At 28.7% G+C, this 11,522-nt stretch overlaps 2 protein-coding genes across 3 annotated transcripts; one reads left to right on the top strand and one right to left on the bottom strand.

Moving 5' to 3' along the window:
• Positions 1 to 961: 961 nt before the first annotated feature.
• Positions 962 to 2,457, bottom strand: LOC135951813 (gamma-interferon-inducible lysosomal thiol reductase). Of its 2 annotated transcripts, none has more exons than XM_065501541.1 (3): positions 2,165 to 2,457; positions 1,725 to 2,069; positions 962 to 1,655 (listed from the first exon to the last, which is right to left on the bottom strand). In XM_065501541.1, exons 1-3 carry the CDS (start codon positions 2,324 to 2,326, stop codon positions 1,401 to 1,403), a joined length of 762 nt encoding a protein of 253 aa, XP_065357613.1. In that variant the 5' UTR covers positions 2,327 to 2,457; the 3' UTR covers positions 962 to 1,400. The 2 variants fall into 2 exon arrangements, with proteins under 2 accessions (XP_065357613.1, XP_065357614.1); XM_065501542.1 differs by having other exon boundaries at positions 2,225 to 2,456.
• Positions 2,458 to 3,489: 1,032 nt separating this feature from the next.
• Positions 3,490 to 4,967, top strand: Polr1F (RNA polymerase I subunit F). The gene is made up of 2 exons (XM_065500440.1): positions 3,490 to 4,136; positions 4,199 to 4,967. Exons 1-2 carry the CDS (start codon positions 3,585 to 3,587, stop codon positions 4,682 to 4,684), a joined length of 1,038 nt encoding a protein of 345 aa, XP_065356512.1. The 5' UTR covers positions 3,490 to 3,584; the 3' UTR covers positions 4,685 to 4,967.
• The last annotated feature ends 6,555 nt before the right edge of the window (positions 4,968 to 11,522 follow it).

Genomic DNA, 11,522 nt, shown 5'->3' with positions numbered 1-11,522 from the left:
AAAGAACGGAACAAATCAAGATCCCCGTAACAGTTTATATTTTCATTATTTTTTTTCTGTTAATATTCACATTTTCTGTATTGACGGCCTTCGGCCGGGTGAAGGGAATTTTAACTCTGGGGTGTATCGAACACCGGCTTCGCTAAAATCACTTTTTCTGTATATCAAAATTTTCTGAAGTACTGTCTATAAATTCAAAAAGGAATTTTTGGTTCACAATATTAATAAACTGTACCATATTATATATCATATTAAAGGTATTGTAAAGCACTATTCAATGATACCCATAACGATCTGTTTGTTTTCCAAATATATGAGGAATGTACTATTATATGTATTGACTTTAAATTTATATAACTCTTACACTAAGAGAGAGCACGCAAAAATATTAACGTTTTTGTGCTTCTAATTATGAGAGCTATCAACACCAAAGAAATTATAAAAATGTAAGCTGTTTCGCTGATCTTGATTTATACCGAATAATAATACAGGGAAGAAACAAACATTTTCGACAATGCAAAAGACATTCCAAATTTCACTTGCTCATAATTATCTACAATTTTTGGTTATCCTTTGATCAAGGAAGATTTTCTATGCAATATCCTGGGACCGAATTACATCATTCGATATCGAGTAAATTCGATCGTAATTTTCTGATTTGAGATTACGGCATTCGATATCGAGCATGAAATTTAGTACATTTTGTTATAATTTCGATATCGAAATCATTTTTCGATACGATAGTTCATTCGACCACGAGTGCGGTAATTCGGCCACTGTTTTGATGAGAAACGAATTTCTAGCAAAAAAAAATTTTAAAATATGCGATTTATTGTTGTTCTGATCGAAATGTTTTGTCCCTTATAGGATATACAAACCTTATATTTGTTGTACAGACGATTTATTTTGGTACGTAAACCTATTTTCCCAATCCAGTAAAACTGAAGATTAAAACTGCGAATTTTTGCAAATAATTGTTTGTCATTTTATTAAAATATAATATTGAAAAATAATTTTAACTTATTTTATATTAAAAAATAACTTTCTTCACAATCTATTAGTATGTAGCATGACTATTTTAATTAGTTATTTGTTATTCATTTGCGAAGACTATTAAAATAAAGTTTAGCATTAAAGATGACCAGAAATATTTTTTGTTTTGTTCTTTAGATTAAAATTAGAAAAAAATTTAATATCTTTGGATTTGTTTCAGTTTTTCACGTTTCCAAGATGTGGCAGGGTGTCATAGGTTTAATTTTGTTGCGTTGATAAAATTTATGCACTACAAAAAATAAATGCTTTTTATATTAGAAAAAAAAAACTTAACAATGTTGAAAAGTAAAACGCATCCAAATTAAAATGTATAAAAAGAAATGGAATTTGTTTTTGGAAATTCACATTCAGATATGTTTACTACAAATTTCTTCGGCCTTTTCATTGTCCCCAGCTATTTTGCAGATCTCGGCTAAGAGATTTTTCAAAATAGTTGCCTGGCGTCCTTGGGAACCGTCCAAGGTTATAGTGGGTATAAATGTAATGCTGGGTCTTAAGGCATGAGTAACGTCGCCATTCAATTTCAGCAGTTCACTGCCATTGGAACTATCATAACACTTTTGTATGAGATCAATATTTTCGATATTATGCTGTTTGGCACACTGTTAATAAGAAAACGGAAGAATAGTATTAATATGTTACAAATATTTAACAAAAAGTACTTGATTTACCTTATGAAAAGCTTCTTTGGGCAAATGATTATCACGTATCATGCAGGCCACAACTTCAAGACGCGCCAGCGCATCTTGTACAACCTCAGTGACACAAGCATGATAGGTATTTGCCTCACACTCCAAGTGTCCATGTTGACAATCAAAACGGTAACTGCCATCGGGATTGGTGTAAGTTGTAGCCTTGCCGTAGGGTATTAGCTGCACATCCATTAGCGGAGCCGCCTCTTTATATGCTGGCAATAATTGTTTCATTATAAAGTGTTTACTATCCGGACACAAGGCTTCATAGAAAACCGCAACGATTACCGGAGCCCCTGGCGCCCTCCTATAGCTTTGTGTTTCCTATTAATAAACAAGGGTAAGAAAGAAGCATAGTTTTTTTTATTATTAATCACTTTTGCTTAATCAGTGATTTATGGTTTTAATACTAAACCTACGTGGCTAGTTTTGTGTTGTTTATTTTGTACCACCTGTGCCTGTGGATACTGCATACTTACGGCCAATAATGTTCCATTGTACAACAGGAAGCGTATTAGCAGAAATGTCAGTACAATGACAATCAATAGAAGGAGAATGCGTTTACGTGTAGCCGAAACCATTTGTATAACTTTACTTGTTTTTATTTTTAGTTTATTTAATTAAAGTTGTTTTTGTTGTGTTAAGGGAATTTTCATGTTTTTCTTTTTATTGTTTTTGTAATGTAAATTAGTTTTACTACTGTACAACAACAATAAAACAAATCGAATGTCAATCCGTTTTAATACACACAGTTGTAAAAAATAGGCAGAGAAATGCATTGCTACAGTTGTGGAAAGGTATGTAATCGTAGGATGATAACTTGATATTTTCTTTCAAAATCAATTAAAATGTTTTTTAATTGATTGAAACATACATACAGTGAGTGAGTGACAATACAAAGGAAACTTTTTGAAAAATATATTCCGTAATTTCAGTTTATATTTCTAAAATAACTTCAAATTTACTTGGTTTTTTATTGAAGTTTAACAAAAATGCATTGATAGAATATGGTTATAGTTTTTAAGACTGGCAAAACAATGGAAACTTTTTATTTCTGCAAGAAAAAACATATTCATAAAAAATTTTAAATTTAAACAATGTTTTAAACCTAAATTTCCATACAAAATTTGATTTGAGTTGTTTAAATTTAAATGATAAACAAATTATTTTGAATATATTTGCTTCATTTTCGTCATATTTACGCTATTTTTAAAAATTTAAAAGTTTGTTATGTAAAATTAAGGAAACATGGGCTAGTTTCCTTATTTTTTCGAAAATGACAGTTGTTGTTTTCGATAGCCATTATTATAGGCTATTGATTCCATTTTTTAAATTTTAGGTATCGCTCGATTTTTAGATTTTATAAGACGAAAAGTTAAAAAAATGTATAATATTGTTTTTTTTAGTTGTTCAACATTTCATTAATTAATTAAATGTCGTAAGTGACGAACAAAAAATTAGGTGTTTCACTATTCAATATCGTTAAAAATTAAATTTCATATATAACCTATATAATTGTAATTTTTATTTACATTTATTGTTATGTTTTTAATAAGAAAAAAATTGTGTTTGATTTACAACCTTGTATAAATATTGTTAAAAATCCATTTTTGTTCACGGCGATATAATCCTATTGTTTACGTCATATATATATTTTTTTATTACTAACATTTTTTTGTGAGTGAAAGACTACATGTCATTTTCGCACACTGAACACACCCCACGATAATATTTTTGACATTTCTCGTTAACACATGAACAATGTGCTTGTTGCATTTGAAATTTTTATAGAAATTTTATAAAAAAACTAATTCTTTACTTAAAAACTAAATAAAAACAATGGCCAAAAGACTGCAGGAGTATGTTAAGTATACCACGAAGGAGTTGGATCAATATACACAAACAGAAGGCTCATGTGTGCGCAAAATTAATACCAATCTACATTTATCCATGGGCCCATTTTGTTTGGCTGATTTCAAACATATTCTAATGGCCCATTTGGTGCGGAGTAAAGTTGGATTCTATGATGTTCATTTGGATGGCATAGTATTGGATGTTAAGAATATAAAAGTGTTGGGTACAACTGGTGCAATGCGTGCTGATGATGCTCGTATACATATCAATATCAATGCTGATGTTTACGTTTTTAAGCCCGAAGAAGGAGCTGTGCTCACGGGAGTAGTCAAACATATTGGACCCCATCAAGTTGGTGTCATATTGTATCGTGTGTTTAATGCAAATTTGAGAGTAGCCCATAAGGTGGATAAAGACGAAGTACAAATGGATCAGGAAGTTAAGTTCTGTATACGCAAGTATAATCTGCAAAATGTATTCCCATACATAGATGGTGAACTGATGACACCAGGAGCTGAAAAGGCCTCAGCCAAGGGGGTAATTACTATTATCTTTATTAAGAAAAACTTAATTATTAATACATGTCCCTTTTTTTATAGAAAAAAATTGTTTTCAAACAGGAAGAGAATGGAGATTCTGGTATAGAGGAAAAAGATGGAGGACAAGAACTTGATGATTTATTGTCTGTAATTAAATCTGAAGCACCCTCAGAGTTCGAAGAAGCCGTGGAGCAAAGCAATAGAAAGAAATCTAAAAAATCCAAAAAATCTAAACATACTGAAGATTCTGTTAATGCTGAGAGTCCTGTGGAAGCAGTTAGCAAAAAATCTTCCAAAAAACGTAAAAGTTCTAACTCTACAACAATAACGACAAACACAGAAGACAGCGAAGCCGTGACACTAACTTCACCTAAGAAAATCAAACGCGAACTAACTTTTAGTGATGACTCTTTGCCACCCACGCCTAAAAAGATCAAAAAAGAAAAGGACGCCACTTCCACGAAAAAGCACAAGAGTAAAAAAAATGCCTCTATTTTGGACATAACAATAAAGGAAGAAGAAATTATAGATGCAGATAGTGACTGATACTAATGCCGAGTAATGAAATTCAACTCGTTTTATACACCATAATATATTTTTAGCTATTTGTTTAATAGATCTTTCTTTTTAACTATATTACCATTTAAGAAGATTTTACAATTGTTTGAATGTATAAATACATATATTTTCTACAATACAATTTTAATGTAGTACAAATATTGTGAGCATTTTGCAGTGATTATGTAAACGTATAAATATTACGATATAAAATTAGTATACATTTGAATTGTTAATAAAATTGTCAAGATAAATTTTTTATTTAAAATAATGCTAAAATGGTTTTTATTATTTAAAGAACAACACCATTTCCAGCTGTATTTTATTTTTTAGTGGTTTTTTAGGTTCTAAACAAACCTAATATAAAATCGAAACTAATGGGTTATTCTAAATATGTAAATCTCCATTGTGGCGCTAGAGCACCCCAAAGTCAAACATTTAAAAATAAATCACCCAAAATTCAGTTCTTACCCGAATGCCAGAAACTATATCGCTACCTTAATATAGAAAGGCCCTAACTAACGTTTTCCATACTTTACAAGAGAAGTAAAAAACATAATAAAACTTAAAGATTTTTATGAAGGTCTTCAAACAATGTAATGTTGTGGCAATTTATTTTATTTTATCAATGGTATATTAGGTGATATCTATCGAAATTTGCAAAAAACTGGATTTTGAAAAAAACGAGTTATGGCCTTTCTATATTAAGGTAACGAAATTTAGATAGTACTTGCAAATATTTAAAAAAAATATGCTTACATGGTCGAGTTAACTCTTTTAGTTCGCGACATATTTATGATGAAACATTTACAAAATGCTTTGGTTTTTTGATGTGACGGACTTACCTATAGTTGGATTTTGAGAATCAAATGATCGATTTTTGACCTATATCTGGATTACTAAGTCATTAATATAGACACACAAGAGAAGTAAAAAACATAATAAAACTTAAAGATTTTTATGAAGGTCTTCAAACAATGTAATGTTGTGGCAATTTATTTTATTTTATCAATGGTATATTAGGTGATATCTATCGAAATTTGCAAAAAACTGGATTTTGAAAAAAACGAGTTATGGCCTTTCTATATTAAGGTAACGAAATTTAGATAGTACTTGCAAATATTTAAAAAAAATATGCTTACATGGTCGAGTTAACTCTTTTAGTTCGCGACATATTTATGATGAAACATTTACAAAATGCTTTGGTTTTTTGATGTGACGGACTTACCTATAGTTGGATTTTGAGAATCAAATGCACCAACAATCAAACAACAAACACAAACAATGGCAAATGGTCAGCAGGGGAAAATTATGCTGGTTGATTGCAAACAATCAACTGTCCAACCTTCTGGTGACAGCATGAACAAATGCAGAGAGGTACCCTTGGACGTCAAGCCAAGCACATCCAAAGCTGCTTTTGTCCTCGCAGATAATAAACCAATAACAACCCCTAACAAAAACTGGACGGTTGATGGACCAGTAGTGGACTTGAGACACTTGGATAGCTAGGACACTCATTTCCCGGAAAGCCTGCCAGTAACTTCGGCATATGAATCCCAACCGCATTGTCGGACATCATCTTCAATTGAGAATAACAAGGATAAGGTACTTTGGCCAATACACATCTACCGGCTGACCTGCAAAATAACACAGAGCTAATCACACCATGGCTGATAGCAATTTATCACGCCTGTCTCTCATGGTCTCACATACGCAATTGTTGGACCGAATGTAATGTGACCTTCATCCCGAAAAGACTTCACATACTAACGCCCTATCAGCCCTAGGTTCCCTAGTAGACTTGCCAACCGTCCAGTTTTCGTCGGGACAGACCAGTTTTAGAGTCGAATGTCCCGTGTCCCGGCGATACTCTGAACGGGACGCCATTTGTCCCGTTTTGAAAATAAACATAACTTTTTCATTAATTACCACAAAAAATATAAAAAAATCAAAAATTGGAAATACCGATATACAAGGATGCTTTATTATATAGTATTTTCTAAAAACTGAATATCACTGAATTTGTTGAATTTATAACTTCAAATAATAATAAAAAAAGCTGAAAAAGCGATTAAAAATATAAATTTTAAATTAAGGACTGAAATAATTAAACTTTATTAATTACAAGCTTAAGCGCAACGGGTTAAAATTGTAATTAATAAAGTTTAAATTAAAGTTTTAATTAAAGTTTCGTTAAAATAAAAAAATGTGAAAGATTTTATTTTTTTAATGAGGTGAAATTTTAAAAAAAATAAATTGTCAGACAAAGTTTGAAGTATCTCGCAATTTTAGTTATCCAGATATTCAAAATTGACTATTTACTTTGTATGGGAGGTGCCACGCCCACTAATCCAATCCTGACCATTTTCAGCCAAACTATATATGTAAAATGATAAGAGAGCTATTCGGACAAAGTGTAAGGAATCTCGCAAGTCTAACCATTTTTGGTTAGACTTCATACACAGATAAGAAATTGGCTTGTATAAAGTTCGAAGACATTCACAGTGATAGTTCTCCAGATTTTACACAATTAAAATTAATGTGTTGTTGTTGATTTTAATAAAAAAATAGGATAATAATTATAAACGAATTTGGAAATTTCAAAAGGTGGCAAGTCTATTCCCTATGACTTAGGTAACAACTCTTGAGGAACGTGGTATTGAACTGTCTGCTTAGGAAATTAGATTCCCTAAACTACAAAACTGTCGCCTATGCGGATGATGTAGCGTTATCAATGAAATTATTCTGGAGATAGGCACGAAATGGGGTATAAGACTGTGGAATGTAAACTAGCTAGTCGACACGGTTACTAAAACCGATATTATTCTATGGGGCATCTGTTTGTTGAAAGGCAATGGATAGGGCCTCTATTCTTTGAAAGGGTATTGAGAAGTATGGCAATCCTCATAACAGAGGCATTACTTAACTGGTTACCAGTAGATCTAATGACCAAGAAGCTGGTACAGAACACGACCTTTAGGCTCAACGCATGGAATTATAGATCCTATGGACATGCTTGCATAATATGAAGTGATCAGAATTTTCCTGATCATATTATTTCCTGCAACCCTAGACCATTTTTCCTGAGGAACTCCGTTTTCAAATCCAGCCTAGTATGTAATCTGATGATGGTCCCTCCTTGCGAACTCCATAATTTTGACATTTCTTCAAGAAATTTCGCACCACACTTTCCAAACGATCGATTTTACGTCCAATTTCTCTATTGGAACATCCTTGGTCGTGAAAAAATTTAATTTGAATATTTTCTTGATCGGACAAAAAAGTTCCCTTGGGCATCTTTAAAAGTGATGAAATTTATTGATACAAATAGAAAAAGTTGCAGTAAATTGAGATGTTACTATTAGAAACGTACCTTTGGTTGAAAAGAACTAAAATTGATAATATTTTATTTTTGGTAACTTTTTTAAAAACAAATTTCACGTCTGCGTTTATACGAATCTTCCACTTAAAATAGCACCAAGAACATTTGATCGCATAGTTAAGGCAAACAACAAGAATAAGAAAAAAAAACTTGTTTACTTTCAAAAAGTACCGTTAATTTGTCTCTCATTAAAAAAGTTAAATTTTGCTTTCGGATGAGAACAACAAAGATATAACAAAAGTACAGAAAAAAAATTATATACCATTGTATATAAGTTTGTCATTCCGTTTGTAATTTCTACATTTTTCATTTTCGACCCTATAAAGTATATACATACATATATTCTGGATCCTTATAGATAGGGGAGTCGATTAAGCCATGTCCGTCTGTCTGTTTGTTGAAATCAATTTTCTGAAGACCCCAGATATCTTCGGGATCCAAATCTTCAATAATTCTGGCAGACATGCTTTCGAGAAGTTTCCAATTTAAAATCAGCAAAATCGGTATACAAATGGCTGAGATATGAGGAAAAAACCAGGACAACCTCGATTTTTGACCTATATCTGGATTACTAAGTCATTAATATAGACATTATGGATATCTAATGATAGATATTTCAAAGACCTTTGCAACGACGTAAGTTGGACCTACAATGGGTCAAAATCGGAAAAATATTTTTAACCCAAAATTTTTTTTACAAAAAAAAATTTAAATTTAAAACAAAATTTTAAAATTAAAAAAAAAAAAAATTAAAATAACAATTCAAAAAAACATTTTTAACTAAAAATTAAAAATAATATATTTTGTTTACCTAACAATTCAAAAAAACATTTTTAACAAAAAATTAACTGGAAAAAAAAAAAAATTTTTGTTTACCTAAAAATATTTAAAATTTGTATTTTGAAGCATAATTTGGTGAAGGGTATATAAGATTCGGCACAGTCGAATTTAGCTCTCTTACTTGTTTTTCTATACCACTGTGTGTCGCTTACGATAAAATTCTTTTACTGTAAAATGTAAACATTGACTTACGATAAAATCTTACCCCCTATAATATTGAAGTTATTAACAATTTTGATATTATGAGAACGCTAAAACATCAGTCGGCCCATAAAATTTTAATTTTTGCAATAAAAAAATTTAGAAAATGTCGCTTACGATATTTTGGCGCTAAGGGCTAGATATGATAATAATACTTAATATGGATTAAACACTTGAGTTTGTTTTTATATCACTGAATTTATTTTATTTATTTATATTCAATTTTTTTTTTATTAGTTTTTAAGTTTTTTTTTTATAATTTAGTATATTTTGTTTGTCACATATCAAATAAAAATTCACACAGATAGAGACATTTTATTATTTTTTAATGTATTATTTTCATATTTGTTTTATTTATTATTTCTAATATAATTGATTTATTATGTTTTCTTTTTTTTGATTTAGTTACTTAAGTAAATTAAAAACAAAACAAAAGTAATGAAAATAAAAATTATAAACCAAGTTTTAGACATATAATTAATTGTATGCATGTATGATTATTTAAATTATTAATTATATTTATTTATGCTAAAGTTTTTTTTTATAATTCTTTTATTTTTTAAGATTTCTTAAAAAATTTGTTTGTTTTATTTTATTAATAAAAGATTCACATTATTATTTATCAAGGCTGGTATTAAGTTAAATAATGAAAATGTTAAGCATATTTTTAGGGGTTTTATTAAAAATGGCTAAAGTAGGCTATTTAATATTGACCGTTATTTTTTGAAGTAAAAACACCTTTTAAAATAAAACTGTGAATCTTTTTAATTCAATTTAATTTATTTTATGTATATAATTTTGATAATTATTATTTAATTTTAATGACATATCTGTATATTATTTCAATAACATTTACATAAATACATATATATGTATATAATAGAAATACATACATATACTTACATAATATACAGAAAATACAATACAATATTTATAATAAAAACTAGAAGTTATTTGTTTTTTTTTTAATATTAAAGTTTAACAAAAGGTACACAACATTGAACCATATAGTTTGATTTATTTTAATTTTATTATTTTTAAGTTTAAAGATCATTATTAATGAGAGGGTTAAAATAAGGTCTCAAAATGTTTAAGGAATTTAATAACTGAGATCAAAGAACGTTTAAAAGCTTTCAAAATATTAAACTTTTATAAAATTTAAAGATTTTCAAAGCTTTTTGTAGCTTTAAATTCCTTTTTGTTAATTACCTTATTTTAATCTTCTTATTTTAATAACATTTACATTTGTTTATTGTAATAAAGTTATTAACATAATATAAACTTTGTGAAATTATTAAACATTAAGAGCTTAGTTTTTTTTTTTGGTTGTTAATGCTGTAAAAGTTAAGTTACAATTTAAAAAAAATTTTAGCTGAAATTAATTTAGTTTTTGATTGGATTTATAATTAATTTCATTAGTTTATTTAAGTCTCATTTCCTTAACTATATAAATATTTAATTTAAAGAAAGGTTTAACAAAAGGATTTTTTCTATAACAACTTAATTTATTTAAAGGGAAATTAACAACATTTATACATTTACAAATTGATTTATAGTAATTACTTTTAGTTACCTAAAAAGTTACTTAATTAAATAAAGCTTTTTTTAAATTAAAAAAAAAATAGAAATTAGAAAAAAGTTTATAGTTTACAAGTGAATTAGTCTTGACAGATTAACGAATATTTGTTAAGAATTTATAAAGTTTTCATGCTATGATTTATTATAAAAAATATTGTTAAATCTGTTTTGTATTTTGAAGTGTTCAAAATGTTTAACCAAATGCAAAGTGCCGGTCCAAATGTTTATAAAATACAAACAATTTTAAAACTCAGTTTGCTCTATTGAAATTTAAATGATTTAATTTTTTAGAATTCGATTTTCGTATTAAAATTAAAATGTACATATCGCAACTCAAAATTTAAAAATTTTCAGTAGAAGCAAGAAACTGTTTTTATACCCTTCACCTTCGTGAGAAGTTTGTCATTCCATTTGTATTTTCCACAATATAATTTTCCGATCTTATAAAATATATATATTCTGACCATAGACCATAGTAAGTTGGACCTACAATGGGTCAAAATCGGAAAAAAACTTTTTTAACCCGAATTTTTTTTAAACCAAAAAAAAAATTAAAAAAACAAAAAATTTAAAATAATTCGAAAGTTTGAAAAAAAATAAAATTTTTGTTTACCTAAAAATATTTAAAATTTGTATTTTGAAGTATAATTTGGTGAAGGGTATATAAGATTCGGCTGTCTTACTTGTTTTTTTAATACATTACAAAGAAAGTTGAACAATGAGAGTAGAGAAAATGATGTACGATTTTACAGTGGGTAGATATGGCCACTGTACATCGAATTCTTGCTGGTTTCTAGAGGAACCAGTGCGATAATCGCAAAAAAT

The sequence above is a fragment of the Calliphora vicina genome, chromosome 2 (genome assembly GCF_958450345.1).
Source record: "Calliphora vicina chromosome 2, idCalVici1.1, whole genome shotgun sequence".
Lineage (NCBI taxonomy): Eukaryota > Metazoa > Arthropoda > Insecta > Diptera > Calliphoridae > Calliphora > Calliphora vicina.
This window is presented reverse-complemented; position numbering and strand designations above follow the sequence as displayed.

What these genes read in the sequence shown, in the direction of transcription:
- LOC135951813 (XM_065501541.1), bottom strand. Translation starts at nt 2,326, where the DNA reads ATGGTTTCGGCTACACGTAAACGCATTCTCCTTCTATTGATTGTCATT. An exon ending in AACAACACAAAACTAGCCAC is followed by an intron (nt 2,070 to 2,164) that starts GTAGGTTTAGTA and finishes GTTTATTAATAG; the next exon opens with GAAACACAAAGCTATAGGAG. An exon ending in CCAAAGAAGCTTTTCATAAG is followed by an intron (nt 1,656 to 1,724) that starts GTAAATCAAGTA and finishes TCTTATTAACAG; the next exon opens with TGTGCCAAACAGCATAATAT.
- Polr1F (XM_065500440.1), top strand. Translation starts at nt 3,585, where the DNA reads ATGGCCAAAAGACTGCAGGAGTATGTTAAGTATACCACGAAGGAGTTG. An exon ending in AAAAGGCCTCAGCCAAGGGG is followed by an intron (nt 4,137 to 4,198) that starts GTAATTACTATT and finishes CTTTTTTTATAG; the next exon opens with AAAAAAATTGTTTTCAAACA.